Raw genomic sequence first — 21,276 nt, 5'->3', positions numbered from 1 at the left:
CTGTGTCTCCCTCTCTCTCTGCCCTGTACCCACTTGTGCTCTGTCTCTCTCAAAAATGAATAAACATTAAAAAAAATTTTTTTTTAAATATGTCACTCGACATTAGGTATCTTTTAACCTACAAACCGGATAGATTCAACACATTCCACTGTGATTTCGTCCCCATAAAGCAATACTTTGTCAGGTTTCTCATGCAGCCAACACACTGGCCTACTTACCCGGTGCTGCGGTGGGATGCGCTGTGCACAATCCTTCCCTTGGCTTTCACCTGCCCCCAGCAGGCCAGCACTCGGCCTGAGTTCCTGGATGACTCTGTCAGGCTCCTGGACGGTCACATACTGGGCCAGCTTCTGCACGCAGCTGCAGCAGCTTTCCAGCGCCTGCTCCTTGGACCCTCCACTAAACTGCACCCGGAACATGCGGCTCTTGTTCTGTTGGGCAGATGCAAAGTTCCCCCTAGAAGCCCTCACTTTTATTTACTGTGGGCACCTCTAGGGAGTGCTTCCCTTTGCGGGGAGCGGTAACTCTAGATTGGTAATGTGGATAGAGAAAAGGCAGTAATTTCCTTTCTTCCCCCTTCGGGGAGCTGCTCATACTAAATTTGTTTCCTTCAGGGAATTGACATCAGCAAAAATGGAAAAGCCCGTATCATACAGACCAGGAAAGTCACTACTGACTACAGTAAAATACCAGTGTTTTGTCTTACACTGGAATAAAGATTTCATAGCTTCTAATTCCTTAGGTGAAAAATCAGTGCTAGCTCAACAAAATTTTTCTAAACCTACGTATATAAAAGAGCAAACTGGGTACATGGTACTCTAAACAAACCAGCGAAGTTGACAAACGAGACTGGGGAACAGGGGACAGGCAGATACTAAGAGCTAACGAAGCTCCTATTAGCAATCTGTAGTGCCCTTTATTCTTAAAGAAGCCAGACTACCACACAAATTGCCTTTTGCCTTTAATTTACTGTATGAGTTCCATCCCTTGGCAAATCAGCAAATGTGGGAGAGATGCAGTTAGAATTGTAAAAAATTTGGCAACTACATCAAACTTACTGGCTTGTAAGTTTAAAACTAGAACTAAATTGTAACAGTAACAATGATAAATCCAGTATTTTAGTAGCAATAGTTTCCTGTTTTTCTAGTCTAATATTCCATCTAGTTTAGAGGAATCGATACATACCAAACAGATGGTATGTATCGTGTGCCTTTGTTCAGTTTCTTCTGTAAAGAAGTCCAGATGCTAACTCAGCACAGTGACATTTATTAAACACATAAATCACTCTGCTAACAGGAAAATGTTTCTAGCTAGAGTTCACAAAATCCTGTAAGTTCCCACAGGTAAAAATTCCTTGGTTTGCCTAGTCCCAATTTGCACTGTTTACATTTTTAGATAAAGCCATTAGGCAAAGCCACATATTTAAGTTAGAGAAAACTCTGAGCATGGCTAAGTGACGGTAAGGTGTCATGTTTAGAAGAACAGACCCTGCCCCCCTCCTTACTGCCACTGTTGGGTGATCTTATCTTTTAATTCATTTCATCTTTTTCCTAAGTATAAAATAATCCATTATCATCCCCTACAACAATGAATATATATAATGTATAAAATATTAATATATATTATATATATATATGGTAGACTATACTACTGTTTAGTAACCTGATTTTTTTATTTAATAAGAAGTATAAAATAGAAGTATAGTTCATTGCTCTCAATGGCTGAAGAGTATTCCTTTATTTAACTGGCCCCTACTAACATTTATCTATAGCCTTTTTCCTATTGTAAGCCACAAAGCTTTGGTAGGCCTTCTTATACATACATCTGTGCATAAATGCCTAAAAGCAGATTTGCCTGGTCAAAAGGTCTTGGGTATTTTGGTAGTGCCAAACTGCCGTGGGCGGGGTAGTATCAATTTACTCCCACTGAGAGTCTCTCCAACACTGGAGATTCTTATTCTTTTAAATTAAAAAAAAATTTTTTTAAGTTTATTTTTGAGAGAGAGCACAGGCAAATGTGCACACATGCATGGAGCAGGGGCAGAGAGAGGGAGACAGAGGTTCCAAAGCAGGCTCCCCCTGACAGCACAGAGCCAAACTCATGAACCAGGAGATCATGACCTGAGCTGAAGTCGGACACTTAACCAACTGAGCCATCCCAGGAGCCCCTCTTTTAAATGTTTTTAAATCTACTAGGGTAACATAGATTTTTATTGCAGAATTTCATTTCTTTGATTACAAGTAAGGTTGAATATTTTTCTTCTGCATATTGGTCATTTGTATCTCTTCTGTATTACCTATTCATTTCCTTAGCCATTTTGCTCTTGGATGAATAAATCCCCAGACTCTCAAGAGTAACTGAAAGCTGATTTTTCCCTGAGGAAGGGAAAAGAACTGAGAGAACTATACATTCCATTTTTGGTAACTCTATGCATCGTTTTTTATAAAACTGACCTGATTTCCTGTTTACAATTAATTAGTTGTTTCCAATTTACTTACACTACTTTAAACTCTATATGAAGACATCTATATGAAATACCTTTTTTAGGGGTGCCTCGGTGGCTCAGTTGGTTGAGTATCTGACTTCAGCTCAGGTCATGATCTGACGGTTCATGGGTTCAAGCCCCACATCGGGCTCTGTGCTGACAGCTCAGAGCCTGGAGCCTGCTTTGGATTCTGTGTCTCCCTCTTTCTCTGCCCCCTCCCCTGCTTGTGCTCTGTCTCTCTCTCAAAAATAAATAAACATTAAACAAATTTTTAAAAAAGTACTTAAAAAAGAAATACCTTTTTTATATGAAATACCTTTATATTAGATATTTCCATGCTGATTTTGTAATTAACTTTTGAAAAGTAATCACATTAAAAATTGTGCCTCTTAGCTGGATGAAAAGCTGTATACAGAAACAGATGAGTATTAAGTGTATTGTCAGGGCAAAAATCTCAGACCAATCATGTAAGCCTAGAGGTGTCTGTATGTGAATGTGCATAAGAAGGAGTCTGGACAGTTAGGGTTTCTTTAGAATGTAGTTCCCAGAATGACAGGGTAGGCTATATGTTCAATAGCCTAACTGAAGCCTGGCTCCGTATTTGCTTCTGTAAAATTCTCAGGTACAATTTGAGCTTTATCATCTGAAGCCAGAAATATCACCTCAATGCATGTGGACCCAAGATAAAACTAAGGTACATCAAGAAAAATGTGACAGTGAGTTACATCACCATCCCACATCCTCAGTGCCGTGGGGCACAATGGAAAACTGTCACTGGGTTAACAAAAAGGACTCCTAGGTCGAAAATCTTAATCAGATTTATTCTTATGCCATAATTAAGTGAGAAAGGGCTTCTTGTGGTGAAATGAAAAGTTTTCAAGTATGTATCAACAGCCATGAACTGGCCTAAATATAGTCTATCATCTAAGGAGATTAACTCAAAATTACTGTATTTTAGGTGATGGCGTAATGTTAGATTGTTCTCTCCTATTTTAGAACAACTTAATTTCAAGTTATTACAACAAACAGAAAATTCCCTTCACACAGACGCCTTGAGGAAACAAAAGTTAAGGATAAGGGCTTGCCTCTTGACACTTCTCTTCATGTGCTCACAGGAAAGTCAGGCTCCGCCTTCTGGAAGGCATTGGCCCAGTAAATTCTGACTCTTGGGCATGAACAGCATCTCCTTTTGGAGATTCTTAAGCCTCAGGCTCTACAGCTGATGTTATATGGTGCCAGCATATGTGGAAGACAGGCACCTGGTTAACACCACGTGGGAGGAGAACCACAGAGATACAAGTCCTCACCAGCTTGCCGGGTTTTCCTGCTGGTTTTAGATCCAATGCTCAGATCTATATAGTCTCCTATCACTAGGACCCCAACCAAAGCAGTTTTCCCCACCACTGGTAGAGAATTCCTCTACCATAGAAAAGGAGGGAGAGGGGAGTACAGAAAAAGGACTTAATGAGAGAAGGGGCTTCAACACTTTTCTTTGATCCTTTACTCTGAAACCAAGAGGCATTACTCAAAGCCTAGGCTAGACAAAATCATGAGAACATTCTTCAGTGAGTTACTGGGGGTAAAGAGGAGAGTGGTTTATGTTTATTCCTTTAAACCAAAGTCCCTTTAGGTAGGTAATTACATGTAGACCCTTTGCCGGTTGGCCTGGACCATTTTGATCAGAATTACTAACAAAAAAAAAGGAAACCCAACTTACAAGTAGGCAGAACTTATATAATCTACTTACTTCAGCCAGAGGGAAAAGAAGTAACTTTTATTATCCACAGAATTTAAGCTATACTAAATTGCTGATAACAGAATAAAAATTTTATTTCAAAATACTTCTTCCATTTATCAACTTAAACACTGGTGTTTGTTACATAATACTTGGTTAATTAAAAGTTATCCAAGGCAAGGAACACCAAAGATATCCTTTTCCAGGTAAGGCAAAAATAAGAATCTGTTGGTTCAATATTAATATATCAAGTCAATACATCATAGAAAGGAAAAAGAAAGACATGATCTTGGTAAGGTGTCAAAAAGCTTTTGATAAAATTTAATATGTAATCCTGAGAAAAGTATTGATAGACAAACTATAACTGAAAGAATATTTCCCTTAAATGGTAAAGAATATCCATCCAGTCAACAGCTAGAAATGTTCTTAACATCTAAACACTTCTTCCCATTCAGGTCAGGAAGATGTCAAAGATGACGCTATAACCATAAAATTAATGTTCTGAAGGGTCTAGATAATTCAGTAAGGTGAGAAAAGTAATAAATATAAACTACTGGAAATAACTATAATTGTCATTGTAGATTATAAAATCACTTTCCTAGAAATTAAAACAATTAACAAATTATCAGTTAATAAAAGTTTAGTAAGGAAGCTAAATTTCAATTCAGAAAAAATCTAATAATAAGCAGCTAGAAATAACTTTGGGATACAGAATATCATTCCCAGTAACAGTTGGCACAACTATGTAGCAATATTTCTAAAAACTACATATATGGCATATATACAAACACATATAACTATACAAATTACGTAAACATATATTTCTACATAGCATGTGATCTATACATGTATATAACATGTAATCTCTATACATATTCTGTCTAAATACTTTGAAGAGGAAAGTAAGTCAAAACTAGCCGGTAGGTGATTCAAAGAAGAAATATAGATGGCTAACAAAGACACAAAAAATGTTCATTCTCATTTGTTATCAAAGAAATGCAAATTAAAGGAAGATGTTCATTTTTGCCAATCAGATTGGAAGCTAGCTTTTTAAAAAGTTATTTTTAATATTTTTAATGTTTACTTATTTATTTTAGAGAAAGCAGAAGTGTGCATGAGCAGGGGAGGGGCAGAGAGAGAGGGAGACAGAGACTCTCAAGCAGGCTCCATGCTGTCAGCACAGAGCCTGATGTGGGGCTTGGACTCAAGAACTGTGAAATCATGACCTGAGCCAAAATCAAGAGTCAGACGTTTAACCGAGCCACCCAGACGCCCCAATAGTTATTTACTTTGGGGAGAGAGAGTGTGTGGGTGGGTGGGTGTAGAGTGAGTAGGGAAGAGCAGAGAGAGAAGGAGAGAGAATCCCAAGCAGGCTCCACGCTGTCAGCATGGAGTCTGACACAGGGCTTGATCTCATGAACCATGAGATCATGAACTGCGCCAAAATTTAAATGATACGCCCTATTAGAATTTGGATAAATGAGCATTCTTACATACCACTAGTTCTGTAGAAACAGAAACAACCTACAGAGAGGGCAAATGTACAAGATAAATATATATTCTAGGCTTCTGTCTCAAGAGCCCTGCAAATAAATCCTTATGAAAATCAAAACATTTTTATAATAGTGGAAACGTGGGGATTAGTTAACTGAATTATGTTGCATCCAAACAATAAAATGCTAGGTAGCCACAAACAATCACATTTTCAAAGACTAAGAAATGACTTGGTATAATATTCCTGACATAATGTTACATGACAAGAGGGCAGGATACAAAGTACTCTGTATACTACAATCCCAAGTTTATAAATTATCTATACAGCAGACACAGGGTTCATTGCCATGAGCTGATACATACAAGAGGCTGGAAAAGCCAAGCACTCATTTTGCTAATATTAGCAGATTGGAATTGGCCACATTACATTGTCTGGTCCATGAGACATAAGTAGACATATTCTAGGGGTTGTGCAAGGTGGAAGCCTCATAGAAAGTTTATGCTTTCCTTATGAAAGGGACAGATGAAGCTGGTTTTCCTTCAATAGACATTCAATAGAGCTATAGCAACCATTTTGCAAATGTGAGGGAGAGGCCAAGGAATTGCTAAGATGTTGACCTTGGCACTGTGAAATTGCTGAGCCAAAGCTACCACCTCCCTATTTCTGTTATTTAGTGAAAAAAAAATACACCCCTAATTTTGGGGGCCACTATGTCTGGATTTTTCTGTCATGTGCATTTAAATGCTATCTTGACATAATATACCTGCCACATAGCAACTTTAAAATGTTAATAATGATTATTTTTCAGTGGTCAAATTATGGTTGGTTTTTATTTTACTCTTTATAGTTAAAAATTGTAATAGTATATATCAGGAAAAAATTAGAACTCACATATCAGACATATGGCACGGTGTAACTTTTAGAAAGACATGTACAGTTGACTCTTGCAATGTGGGAGTGAGGAGTGCTGAAATTCCGAGTAGAACTTGTGACTCCCCCAGAACTTAGCTACTAATAGCCTACTATTAACAGGAAGCTTACTGATAACATAAACAGTCAATTAACACATTTTATACGTTACATGTGTATATATTGTATTCTTAGAATGAAGTAAGCTAGAGAAAAGAAACTGTTAAGAAAATCATAAGGAAAATACATTTATAGTGCCGTACGGTATTTATCAGAAAAAAAAAAAAAGCCACAAGTTCAAACCTGCGAGTTCAAACTCATGTTGTTCTGGCATGACACAGTCCCAGGCTGGGAGTCAGAAGATAAGTCGGTGGCCCAGTTCTCTGACAGCCAGTTACAACCTTGACTATTGGCATAAGTTGAATTCTGTGCCCTCATACATAAATGAAAAGAGGGGCTCTTGAGTATGTGCTCCAGACCCCTTTGGCAATCTGGTGAAGCCAGTGAATTGCTTCCCAAAACAATGTGTATGTGTGTGTTTTAATAAAGTTTATTTATTTATTTTGAGAGAGCAGAGCCTGTCATTGCAGCCCAGTGTAGGGCTTGAACCCACAAAGTGTGAGATCAAGACCTGAGCCGAAACCAAGAGTCAGACACTCAACCGACTGAGCCACCCAGCTCTCCCTACCCCAGCACCCCCCTCGCCCCCCGTCAAAACAATGTTTTTAATCACATAAAATACATTGGATTATAAAGGAAACCAATTATACTGAAGTCGTTTACTACAATATTAAAACACTAATTTGTGAATTAACAATACATATGCTTAACACATAACTAAAAAGCTCTAGCAGAGGGACTAATCACCACCATAATTCTGAGGCAGTGATGAGCCTGACACCGAAGATACCTGTGATGCGGCATGAAAGTAGCTGATTTCTACTGGGGCAAAGGTCTAATACGACTGGGCTCTGATGCCTACATTCATAGCTGAAGGAAATGATACATCTCAGTTAGGTGTCAGTGAATACGCAGTTCATGGTCTCCTGAATTCTTTAAGGACCCTTTGGAGGGTCTGTGAACCCCAGGCTAAGACCCTTCTATTAGGTGCTCTGTTAGATGCTCTTCCAACTCAGTCTATGAGCCCATGAAAAATTAGGAGCTTTCACCTAAATTTCAATATTATCTACTGGGTGAATGTTAACAGATTTTTTTTTTACAGTTATTTCTGAAAGAAAATAATCCAGGTGATTAGTCTGTATTGTATGTTTCTCTGATGAGGATCATTCTTTATGTTTAATGCAGCTAGGAAGCAAGTAAAAGGGAAATTTTTGAATAGTGAAAAGGGAAAATGAAAAGACACAGTAAAGCATTCGAAAATAGTAAGACAGGGGCGCCTGGGTGGCGCAGTCGGTTAAGCGTCCGACTTCAGCCAGGTCACAATCTCGCGGTCCGTGAGTTTGAGCCCCGCGTCAGGCTCTGGGCTGATGGCTCGGAGCCTGGAGCCTGTTTCCGATTCTGTGTCTCCCTCTCTCTCTGCCCCTCCCCCGTTCATGCTCTGTCTCTCTCTGTCCCAAAAATAAATAAAAAACGTTGAAAAAAAATTAAAAAAAAAAAAAAAAAAGAAAATAGTAAGACAAACAATGATGTACCCCACATCCTCGCAGTTTGTGCCTGGGGACTGGAGAATGGTTGCACGGCTCTGTCAGACAGGCATCGACAGATCAAAGCCCTGGCCCTTCAGCAACACCCTCTTCCTAACTAGGCTTCTGCCTCTCTACACACCTTGTTTCATGTTATGTTCCCAATACAAACCTTTCTTAAACATACATATTCTTCCCAGTACCATTTCCCCTGCAAACAGAAGCTCCCGCACTCACTCCACCCCCATGCATAAGTTAGAAGATGACAAGGGTACGATCATTTGCTTAAAAATAGTTGCCTACACAGTATCTTGCCTTTATCGTTGTTCCAAACAAAAGACAATCCATGCGTCTCACAATCTTCAACCAGTTCTTGCTACCAATGAGTGAAAACCCTTCCTGAAACAAAATAATTAAGCACAATTAGCTGTAAGAAGCCAAAAGGGACATGGAGAATAGCTATGGTGCAGCTGCTTCCCATTGGAAAGTTGTAGACTGATTCTTAGATTAAGCAGAGTAGAAATGACTCAACATCACCCGTTGCCAAGGATGACCATTCCAGTAAGTCCTAAGGCTCTTCCTGCCTGATCAACAGTAACAGTCTCAGCTTTGCTTAAACTTTTCATACTGGAAATCAATAAAATATTAAAGATAGTTAATGTCCATAGTCATATTTGCTATAAAATACATTTCTAGGATTTGCCAATATGTTGGTAATTCGATACATCCTTGTAAGTAAAGGATTTCCATTATAAGAATTTATTAACTTATCTGACACGTCTAACTACACAGAGTTCTCTTCATGAGAATCTCATTTTCCGATTCCTACAAATGGAAAAATCGAAGCAACTTGTTTTTGGATGCTGAATGTCTAGTTCTTCATTTCAATCTGAAAGAAGAAAAGGCAAAGAGGGCAGTAGAGGGCACACTAGTCTCAAAAGAGAGATGGCAGTTAGATCTTAATGGTAGAAAGATGAGCTTTTTCTGCAGCTTATTAACAGTAAACAATTGATTATTTAACCATTATGGTCACTCATAAGCTCCAATTATGTCAGTGGATTTCCTCAGTTAAGAAGCCTGTCAAGTTAGAATGTGTTTAGGCTCCACTAATACTAATCCAGGGAACTGAAAATCTAGCAGTATACAAATCCTGCCTACACTGCCTGTCTACCTTGTAGTGTTAATCCACCAGAGCCAGGGAAGGCTGCTGGAAGAATCTGAGAAAACTCCTACTTTTAGAAAACAAAAGAAAATGTCCCTTATAAATAATGAACCCTCATAGAGTCTCTCTTCCTAAATCTGTATCTGGTGAAACCACAACTTCCAGAGAAATGGAGAGCCGGGGAAAACTGTGTGTTAATTCCTTGGCATTTTCATTTGAAAAAGAAAAAAAAAACATGCTGATTCTAAGAGTTTCATCATTAGTTAGTAGCTTTTATTTTTTTAGTGAAAAAAGGCAAACCATCTGTGATTTCTTAAAACTCAGAATTAGCAAAAAGAAATGTGTTCACTATCAGATCCTAAACATGTAGATACTGTAGTGTAAAACAGCAGTATACGAAGACCCTGGCACTCACACACATTGTTGGTGGAAAGTGCAAGCTGGTACAACTCTTATGGAGCATGATTTGGCAATATCAGGATTACCAACACAGTACTCTCTAACCCAGCAACTCCAATCCTGGGAATTCATTTCACAGATCAATCTGCACACATGGGAAGTGATGCATGGACAAGGTTAAGCATTTCTGCATTTCTAACAGTAAAAGACTGGAAGCAATTCAAGTATACATCAATAGTGGGCTGGTTCAATATGGTACTCTACAACAGAGTACTATACAACTGTACAAAAATAATGCTCTATATCAGTGCTGTTCAGTAGAAATATAATTTGAGCCACATATGTAATTTTACATTTTCTAATAGCCACATTTTATAAGAAGTTGGTAAAACTTTAATATTTTAATTAACTTAATATGTCAAAACATGTCAACATGTAAACACTGTAAAACATTACGGCAGTGTAAAAAAAAATGAAACTAAGTCTCTGAAACCCAGTGTGTTTTACACTTAACACCACATCTTAATTTGGATGCTGCATTTTTGATGGCTGAAGTGAAAGGTCATTCTACCAAAATAACGTTTAATGGGAAAATAATTTACACTGCTTCCATTTTAAAATCTAAATTTAAATTTAAATTCTGGTTTTCATTTCACATTTCGGGTGCTCAGTAGCCACTTATGGCCAGTCTGCTGCTGCCTTCTCAGACAGTGCAGTTCTACGATACATACTAATCTCTAAGGTATATTGTTCAGCAAAAAGCAAGTGACAGGACGGTGTCCACAATATAGTACATTTTGATAAGAAAAGGAGGAAACATACAAAGTATATTCTTATTATTTGCTTATATTTACATTAAAAAGAAACTAGAAGGATTAGTATAGACTAAGAAAAAAAGCTATCTGTACAGAGTGGGAGTAAACAGTGCAGATGGGGGCAGGGGTTGGAGTAAGATTTTTTACTCTATGTCTTTTTTTGAAAAAATATTTATATTTTGGGAAAGTGCAAGTGGTGGAGGGGCAGAGAGAATGGGACAGAGGCTCTGAAGCAGGTTCTGCGCTGACAGGCTGACAGCAGTGAGCCCGATATGGGGCTCAAACTCACAAACTGTGAGTTCATGACCTTAAGCCGAAGTTGGGCGCTCAACTGACTGAGCCACCCAGGTGCCCCTACCCTATGTCTTTTTATATTGCTTTGTGTTTTGAACTACATAAGCCTGTTAAGCATTTATGTGGGAATATCTGTGAAAACAAGGACACCCATTCCAATATGGCAAAAACTCAAGGAAGAGGTAGAAGACCTAAAGAAATGATAAATCCATGGGAACTCTGTACGATTTTTATAACTTTTCTGTAAATCCCAAACTATTCTAGAATAAAAAGCTGATTAAAAAAAAAAAAAGAAAGAAAGAAATGAACCGCTCTTGGCCCTGCCCTGATCTCACCTGTTCCTGTCTCTAGTGCAGTTTGGGCTCTAAGGGACATCTTCACTGGACTGCTCCACAGATCTCTCCATGTAAGCTTGTCCAGCTGGATCTCGACAGTTGTCCTCCGCACACATTGCCATTCCTACACGGTGTTGCCTTAGTAAATGGCATCATGCACACCTGCCTGTCACCCAAACAATCACTGGGCATCATGCTTGACTCCTCCTTTCCTCACTCCTCCCTCAACACCAAGAAGTCCTCAAGTCTCCGAGATCCTACCCCCAAACAGCTTCCTCACCCACCATTCTCCCCACGTACACTGCCACTGCTGCAGCAGGCCACCACCAGTTGTCCCCAGAATTGCCACACGATCCTTGGATCTGGTCCCCAGATCCCCTGGTCCCCTAGAAATTAGGTCCAGGCCTAGTTTCTCCATCTATCTGTGCTACTGCCAGAACAGTACTTTGTAAAACAAGCATCAGATGAAGTCATTCCCTTTCGATGCCACCGCCTCATCATCCCCTCCCTCACCGCCTGCAAGAAGCACCTGCCAGATAGAGTTCAAATTCCTCAGTGCATGTAAATTTCTAACATTTGGCTTCTGCCTTTCATGTGTGATTATTTCCTTCAATTCTCATCTAAACGCTGTACCGGGGCCCATACAAAGCTCCCTGAAGTTCTGCAAATGCACCATGCTCCTCACACCTGGATTTTGTTGTACAGCTCACTTCTGAAATGGCTTCCTTTTTCATTGATTTTTGAAAACGCAGCTTTATCTCCACAATTCCCCGAGACTAAGTGGGCTGACCTCAGAATTCTGTGCTCTCAAAGGATCTTGTACTTACCTCATAAGTGGTTACATTTCATAAACTGAGGAGGAATCTCTGAGCAGGCAAGGCAGGTTCTAGAATGTGTCTCATTACCCCCTTGAGATGCCAGCAACTAGCACAATGTTTAGCAAATGCTACTGGATCCACCCCAGTGGCCGCTCCACTTAGGACTCTGTGCAGTGGCCATGTGGGGAAAAGTGGTGTCTCCTCCCTGACAGTGTCTCTCATTCGAGCCATGTTAGAGCCCGTCATAAAACCTGTCCAAACCATTTGCCTTAGAACTTTGTATATGTCTTCTCTCTGCCTCTCCCCCTGATGTTTTTTCTAATTAACCTCCAATCATTATTCATTTCATCCCTAACCTCACTTGGGTCACGCTGTTAGACTTTCTCATAACACACACAGCACTGATCACAGTTGGTGTGTCTGTAGTGATTATTTGCTTTATGTCTATTTTTTCCCTCATTGTAAGCCCCATGCAGGCAGGGGCTATATTTGTTTTTTGCTCACTACTGGATATATACCACCCATAATAGTGTTTGACACTGGAAGATGCTTCAGTGAGTTTTCAGTGAATGAAAGAACGAAGCTCTTTCTTAAAATTAACAGAATATTTCATGCCAGTATTTCTTGGGAACAATGAAGCCCATACATTTATTACCTGTCCAATGATGCAGAACATCTTACTTTTATTTGACTCATACCAATCTTGTTGAAGATTCAAAAAGTGCTTTTTCATCCTAATGTTTTGGGCTTTAATAAAGAAGCCTGTGTACCTAACCACTTGCCATTCATATATTCGTAGATTTTAATAATGCATCTCCCTGTCTCTGAAAATCCACCCCTTTGAATCTCCTTTAAGGCTTATCCATCTGATAAATTCAGTTTAGCTCAACTGACAGCTCCTGTATGCAGCCTCTCCTGACTTTCTCGGATAGTTAAGTAAACCTGCTCTGTGCACCTACAGCACACTGTACCAGCTGCTACTAAAGACTCACCATCACTGAGCTCTACTACGGCGGACTACTGTGCTATAGGTTAAAAAGACACAGAAGCTGCCTAAGGGCAGGGGAGAATGCATCAGAATCACCCAGGGAGCTGCTCCTCCTGGTGCTCAGGATACTGTTCCATCACCTGGTCAAAAACCACTGCCATAAGAAGCCACTGCTACCTGATGAGAGTCTGCCATATCCCTTTGAAGTGCTGGGTGGTGGAAAATGGTTAGGAATTAATAGCATAGGGTAAGAGGGGGAAAAAGAGAGGAGTACTCTAGGAAATGCAAAATTTACCACCGACGAAAGAATAGAGCCAAAACTAAGAAGTCATGTCGAAGATAGAGGCATGCAGAAGCTAAAGGGAATAAGACTTTCAAATAGAGAATGATCGACAGTGTCAGGTGATGCACAGGGATGGAGTGAAAATAAGGGCTATGAAGTCTGCACTGAATTCAGCAGGTGGGACTAGATGCTACTAGGTCTGTGTATATGTCACTCTACCTCACTCTCCTTCTAGATCCCACTTTATTGCAAACTCCATGAGACCAAGAATTGTTTCATTCATCTTTGTATCTTGCGTGTCTATTGAATTAAAAAAGGAGTGCCAATCTCTGGCCCCCTCACCCCCGCCAGTCCTCTGATCATCCTGTAGCCTATTCCCTCCTGCTGTCCAGCTCCAGCACAGTCTCTCTGCAGTGGCACAAAGCCACATGATTCCAAGGGGCACCATACCACACTTTTGTATATATAAACAGAACCGCAAACTTTGATTTTCAAGTATTATAAATTACAAAGTTCATTCTAGATTTTAGTTATCCACCTTCTCCTTGGCCTCCATTACCATAAATAATTAACAGTTACCAGAAAGGAAGCCAATCAAAAGAAAGGAAAAAGGAACTAATTAATGGAGAGGTCAGAGGTAGACAATGTGATATCCAAGAATGATGGCGGGGTTGGGGGCGGAGAGAGGGTGGGAACCTACACCTTCACCCTGACTAAACTGTTTCCCTTGCTGTCGATTCTATTACTGAACTAGTTTCGTTAGTGGTTCAGACTCCTCTCAGGTCTGAGCAGGCAAGCCATGAGGGCATCATGGGGGTCGTCACATTTAGCTAAGTAAATTAGCTTTCAAACCATGCCAGATACGATCATAAGTGCTGTGAAAGAACAGCAGCTTACTTTTATGGAAGTAACAATTAAAAAATGCTCACACCTGCTACAAATACTCTGATTCAGAGGAAAACAGCAGAGGAGAATATGGTTACAAAAATAACTCGATGACTAACCATTAGACAACCTACCTAGTCCTCAACCCCAGAACACCCAAAGGGCTTCTTGATGAATGTGAGGTGTTTAGGTGCCAGGTGATGTATTTAAAAACTAGATCCTATCTTAAATTTCAGAGTTGTGTTTCTGACTCACTTTGCCTGGAGCTCAAGGTCTGTGAGGTTCAAGTTACATTGAAGATAGGAAAAAAATATCCATGATACAAGAGCCGCTACAAAATATGAAGATGACAATGTGCACAGAGAAGAAAGCAAGAAAAAGGACTGGGATCTTTAAAAATTAATTTTTCGGGGGGCGCCTGGGTGTCTCAGTCGGTTAAGCGTCCGACTTCAGCTCAGGTCACGATCTCGCGGTCCGCGGGTTCAAGCCCCGCGTCGGGCTCTGGGCTGATGGCTCAGAGCCTGGAGCCTGCTTCCGATTCTGTGTCTCCCTCTCTCTCTGCCCCTCCCCCGTTCATGCTCTGTCTCTGTCTCAAAAATAAATAAACGTCAAAAAAAAATTTTTTTTTTTAAATTAATTTTTCGGGACGCCTGGGTGGCTTAATCGGTTAAGCATCTGACTTTGGCTCAGGTCATGATCTCACGGTCTGTGAGTTCGAGCCCCGCGTCAGGCTCTGTGCTGACAGCTCAAAGCCTGGGGCCTGCTTCGGATTCTGTGTCTCCCTCTCTCTCTGCCCCTCCCTTGCTCATGCTCTTCCTCTCTCTGTCTCAAAAATAAATAAAAACATTAAAAAAATTTTTTTTAATAAAAATTAATTTTTCAATAATCATAACCAATTACTTATTAAGCTAATAAAAGGGAAAAGATAAAAACATCTAGTTTGAGGATTACAATTTTAAATTATTTTTTAATTTGGGGCACCTGGGAGGCTCAGTTGGTTAAGCATCTGACTTCAGCTCAGGTCATGATCTCCCAGTCCATGAGTTCGATCCTGCTGACAGCTCAGAGCCTGGAGCCTGCTTCAGAGTCTGTGTCTCCCTCTCTCTCTGCCCCTCGCCCCACTCGCGCTCTGTCTCTCTCTCTCAAAAATAAACAAACATTAAAAAATAATTTTTAATTCAAGTATAATTAACATACCATGTTACATTGGTTTCAGGTATACAATATGATTCAACAATTCTGTACATTACTCAGCGACTATCAAGATGAGTGTACCCTTAATCCTCTTCAACTATTTGCATCCCCCCACCTCCCTGTTGGCAGCCATCTGCTTGTTCTCCGTATTTAACAGTCTGTGTTTTTGTCTTTTCTTTCTTTGTTCATTAGTTTGTTTCTTAAATTTCACATGAGTGAAATCATTTGGTTTTTATCTTTGTCTTATTTCACTTAGCATAATACTCTGCAGGTCCATCCATGTTGTTGCAAATAGGAAGATCTCATTCTTTTATGTGGCTGAGAAATACACCACTGTGTATATATATACCACTTCTTTATCCACTCACTTATTGATGGACACTTGGGCTGCTTCCATAACTTGGCTATTGTAAAGCCACAATAAACATAGGGGTGCACAAATCCCTTCAAATTACTGTTTTCATATTCTTTGGGTAAATACCCAGTAGAGGAATTACTGGGTCTTATATTAATTTTTAATTTTTTGAGAAATCTCCATACTGTTTTTCACAGTGGCTGCACCAGTTTGCATTCCCACCAACACTGAACCAGGGTTCCTTTTTGTCCATATCCTTTTTTGGTTTTCTTTTGTTTTTGATTTTAGCTATTCTGATAGGTGTGTGGTGATACTTCACTGTAGTTTTGATTTGCATTTCCCTAATGATGAGTAATGCTGAGCATCTTTTCATGTGTCTGTTGGCCATCTGTGTCTTCTTTGGAAAAATGTCTCTTCCTGCCTTCTACCCATTTTTAAACTGGATTATTTGGGGGGGGGTTTGGTGTTGAGCTGTACACGTTCCTTATACATTTTGGATTCTAACCTCTTATCAGATATGTCTTTGCAAATATCTTCTCCTATTCCATAGGTTGCCTTTTAGTTTTGTTGACTGTTTTCTTTGCTGTGCAGAAGCTTTTTGTTTTGATGTAGTCCCAATAGTTTCATTTTGCTTTTGTTTCTCTGGCCAAAGGAGGCACATGCAGAAAAATGTTGTTATGGCCAATGTCAGATAAATTATTGCCTTTTTTCTCTTCTAGGATTTTTATGGTTTCAGGTCTCTCATTTAGGTCTTTAATCCATTTTGAGTTTATTTTTCTGTATGGTATAAGAAAGTGGTCCAGTTACACTCTTTTGCATGTAGCTGTCTAGTTTTCCCAGCACAATTTATTGAAGCTGATTTTTTTCCCAATGCATATTCTTGCCTCCTTTGTCCTAGATTAACTGACCATAAAAGCGTGGGTTTATTTTTGGGCTTTCTATTCTGTTCCAATGATCTATGTGTCTATTTTTGTGCCAGTACTATACTATTTTGATTACTATAGCTTTGTACTGTACCATGAAATCTGGGATTGTGATACCTCCAGCTTTGTCCTTGTTCCAGATTGCTTTGGTTATTCAAGGCCTTTTGTGGTTCCATACAAATTAGGATTACTTCCTAGTTACGTGAAAAATGCTGTTGGTATTTTGATAGAGATTGCATTAAATCTGTAGATTGCTTTGACATTTTAACAGTATTTGTTCTCCGAATCCATGAGCATGGAATGTCTTCCCATTTGTCTGTGTCATCTTCAGTATCTTTCATCAATGTTTTATAGTTTTCAGAGTACAAGTCTTTCACCTCCTTGGTTAAAGTTTATTCCTGGGTAGTTTATTATTTTTGGTGCAATTATAAATGAGATTGTTTTCTTAGTTTCTCTTTCTGCTGTTTCATTATTAGTGTCTAGAAATACAATGGATTTATGTATATTAATTTTGTATCCTGCATCCTTACTGAGTTCATTTATCAGTTCTAGTAGGTTTTTTGGAGGAGTCTTTAGGGTTATCTATCTATCTATCTATCTATCTATCTATATTGTGTCATGTCATCTGCAAATAGTGATAAATTTACTTCATCCTTACCAATGTGGATGCTTTTTATTGCTTTTTCTTGTCTGACTGCTGTGGCTAGGACTTCCAGTACTATGTTGAATAAAAATATTGACAGTGGGCATCCTTGTCTTCTTGTTCCTAACCTTAGGGGAAAAGCTCTCAGTTTTTCACCATTGAGTATGATGTTAATTGTGGGTTTTTCATAGATGGCCTTTATTATGTGGAGGTATGTTCCCTCTAAACCTACTTTGTTGAGAGCTTTTATCATGAATGGATGTTGTACTTTGTCAAATGCTTTTTCTGAATCTGCTGAAACGATCATATGGCTTTTATCCTCTTATTAATATGATGTATCATGTTGATTTGTGAATACTGAACCACTCTTGCATCCTGGAAATAAATCCCACTTGACTGCGGCAAATAATTTTTTTTTAATGTACTGTTGGGTTCAGTTTCCTAATATTTTGTTGAGGATTTTTGCATCCATGTTCATCAGAGATATTGGCCTGTACTTCATTTTCAGCAGTGTCTTTATCTGGTTTTGGTATCAGGGTAATGCTGGCCTCACAGAATGGCCTTTCTCTTATATTTTTTGGAATAGTTTGAGAAGAATAGGTATTATCTCCTCTTTAAATGTTTGGTAGAATTCACCTGTGAAGCCATCTGGTCTTGGACTTTGGTCTGTTGGGAGTTTTTGGTTACTGATTCAATTTCATTGCTGGTAATTGGTGTGTTCAAATTTTCTACTCCTTCCTGATTCAATTTTGGAAGGTTATATGTTTCTAGGTATTTATCCATTTCTTCTAGGCTGTCCAATCTGTTGACATATAATTTCTCATAATATTCTCATAATCCTTTGTATTTCTGTGGTGTTAGTTGTTATTTCTTCTCATTCCTTTCTGATACTGAGTCCTCTTTTTCTTTTTAATGACTGGCTAAAGGTTTATCAATTTTGTTGCTTTTTCAAAGAATCAGCTCCTGGTCTACTGTTCCTACTGTTTTTTTGTCTACTCTTTTTTTATTTCCTTCCTTCTACTGGTTTTGGGTTCTGTTTTTTCTAGCTTCTTTAGGTGTAAGGTTAGGTTATTAAAGATTTTTCTTGCTTTTTGAGGTAAGCCTATATTGCTATAAACTTCCCTCTTAGAACCACTTTTACTGCATCCCAAAGATTTTGGACCATTGTGTTTTTTTAAAATTTTTTTAATGTTTATTTTATTATTTTTGAGACAGAGAGAGACAGAGCATGAACGGGGGAGGGGCAGAGAGAGAGGGAGACACAGAATCGGAAGCAGGCTCCAGGCTCCGAGCCATCAGCCCAGAGCCCGATGCGGGGCTCAAACTCACGGACCGCGAGATTGTGACCTGAGCCGAAGTCGGACGCTTAACCGACTGAGCCACCCAGGCGCCCCTGGACCATTGTGTTTTAATTTTCACTTGTCTCCATGTACTTTTTGATTTCCTCTTTGATTTCTTGGTTGACCCATTTATTATTTTATAGCATGTTACTTAACCCCACTGTATTTATGTTCTTTCCATATTTTTTTCTTGTGGTTTATTTCTAGTTTCATAGTGTTGTGGTTAGAAAAGATGCATAATAGGACTTCAATCTTTTTGAGTTTGTTGAGTCTTGTTTTGTGGCCTAATAGGTAATTTATTCTGGAGAATTCTCCACGTGCACTTGAAAAAAATGTGTATTCCACTGTTTTAGGACAGAATGTTCTAAATATATCTTAGAACTATCTGGTCCAATGTGTCATTCAAAACCACCATTCCCTTGTTGATTTTCTGTTGGATGATCTGTCCATTGATGTGGGTGTTAGTGTCCCTTACTATTACTGTATTACTATTGATTGCTTCCTTTATGTTTATGTATGTGGTTTTTTCCCATGTTGGGTGCATAATTGTTTACAATTACTATATCATGTTGAATTGTTCCCTTTATGATTATGCAGTGTCCTTGTCTCTTATTACAGTCCTTATTTTAAAGTCTATTTTGTCTGATATAAGTACTGCTACCCTGGTTTCTCTTCACTTACATTTGCATGATAAATGCCTTTCTATCACTTCACTTTCAGTCTGCAAGTGTATTTTAGGTCTCAAATGAGTCTGTTGTAGGTAGCATATAGATGGATCTCCCTTTTTTATCTATTCCATTACACTGTATCTTTTGATTGGAGCATTTAGTCCATTTAAACTCAAAGTAATTATTGATAGGGGTACCTGGGTGGCTCAGTTGGTTAAATGTCCGACTTAGGCTCAGGTTATGAACTCATGGCTAGTGAGTTTGAGGCCCCACATCGGGTTCTTTTATGACAGCCTGGAGCCTGCTTCAGATTCTATCTCCGTCTCTCTCTGCCCCTCCTTTACTCACACTCTCTCTCAAAAATAAACATTAAAAAATTAAATCAAAGTAATTATTGATACGTACATACTTACTGCCATTTTGTTATTTGTTCTGTAGTTGTTTTGTAATTTTTCTCTACTCCTTTCTTCTCTTGTTCTCCTCTTTCAGTTTTGCTGCCTTTCTTTAGTGATATATGTAGATTCCTTTCTAATTTTTGCCTGCTATTGGTTTTCGATTTGTGTTTATCATTAGGTTTACATCTTATGCAAACAGGAGTCTATATTAAGTTGATGGTTGCTTAAGTTTGAACCCACTCTAAAAGTCTTAAATTTTTACTCCTCTTCCTACTGCCTCCACATTTTAGGTATATGGTGTCATACTTCATGTCCTTTTATTTTGTGAATCCCCTAATTTTTATTGACATATTTAATTTTACTCGTTTTGTGCTTCCTACCTTTCTGACTCATAATTATGGTCTTTCCTTTCCATTTTAACATATCTTGTAAGACTGGTTTAGTGGTGATGAATTCCTTCAATTTTGTTTGGGAAACTCTTGATCTCTCCTAGTCTAAAAGATCGGCTTGCTGGATAGATTCTTCGTTGCAGGATTTTTTTCTTTCTTTCTTTCTTTCTTTCTTTCTTTCTTTCTTTCTTTCAGTACTTTGAATAGATCATGCCACTCCCTTCTGGCCTGCAAAGTTTCTGTTGAAAAATCAGCTGATAGTCTTATGGGGCTTCCCTTGTATGTAACTGTTATCTTTTGCTGCTTTTAAAATTCTCTCTTTATCATTACTTTTTGCCATTTTAATTACTATGTGTCTTGTTGTGGACCTCTTTGGGTTGATTTTGTTAGGGGATCTCTGTTTCTCCTGGATCTGGATATCGGTTTCCTTCCCCAGACTTGAGAAATTTTCTTCAAATAAATTTTCTGCTCCATTTTCTCTCTTCTCCTTCTGGGATCCCTATAATAAGAATGTTATTATGCTTGATGGTGTCAGAGTTCCCTTAATATATTCTCATTTTTTATTACCCTTTTTTCTTTCTCTTGTTCAACTTGATTGCTTTCCATTACTGTGTCCTCCAGATTGCAGATCTGTTCTGTTTCCTCTAGTCTACTATTTATTCCATCTAGTGTAGTTTTAATTTCAGTTACTGAGTTCTGCATCTCTGATTCTTTTTTATGTTTTCTGGTTTGTTTTTTTTTTTTTTTTGTTGAGGGTCTCATTGAGGTCTTTTCTTAAGTCCATTGAGTATTTTTATGACCATTACTTTAAATTCTCTATCAAGCATACTACTTATCTCCATTTTGTTTAACACTCTTGCTGTGATTTAAAAAAAATTTTCTTTAATGTTCATTTATTTCTGAAAGACAGAGAGAAACAGAGCATGAGCAGGGAAGGGGCAGAGAGGGAGGGAGACACAGAATCCAAAGCAGGCTCCAGGCTCTGAGCTGTCAGCACAAAGCCCAAGGCGGGGCTTGAACTCACAAACTGCAAGATCATGACCTGAGCTGAAGTCAGACGCTTAACCAACTGAGCCACCCAGGTGCCCCAATCTCTTGCTGTGATTTTTGTCCTGTTCTTTCA

At 38.9% G+C, this 21,276-nt stretch overlaps 1 protein-coding gene across 3 annotated transcripts in view; it reads right to left on the bottom strand.

The window, feature by feature from the left end:
• REC114 (REC114 meiotic recombination protein) overlaps positions 1-21,276 on the bottom strand; it is a 127,973-nt gene that overhangs the window by 8,636 nt on the left and 98,061 nt on the right. For 2 of the 3 annotated variants that reach the window (XM_049613843.1, XM_049613841.1), the window contains exons 3-4: positions 8,583-8,666; positions 219-431 (exon numbers count right to left, since the gene is read on the bottom strand). In XM_049613843.1, the coding sequence (XP_049469800.1) occupies positions 219-431; positions 8,583-8,666 (297 nt within the window). The remainder of the gene's footprint in view (positions 1-218; positions 432-8,582; positions 8,667-21,276) is intronic. The other variant, XM_049613842.1, reaches the window with a different exon arrangement.

The sequence above is a fragment of the Panthera uncia genome, assembly GCF_023721935.1.
Source record: "Panthera uncia isolate 11264 chromosome B3 unlocalized genomic scaffold, Puncia_PCG_1.0 HiC_scaffold_1, whole genome shotgun sequence".
NCBI classification, from domain to species: domain Eukaryota; kingdom Metazoa; phylum Chordata; class Mammalia; order Carnivora; family Felidae; genus Panthera; species Panthera uncia.
The sequence above is the reverse complement of the archived record's forward strand: the minus strand, read 5'-3'. Positions and strand labels throughout refer to the sequence as shown.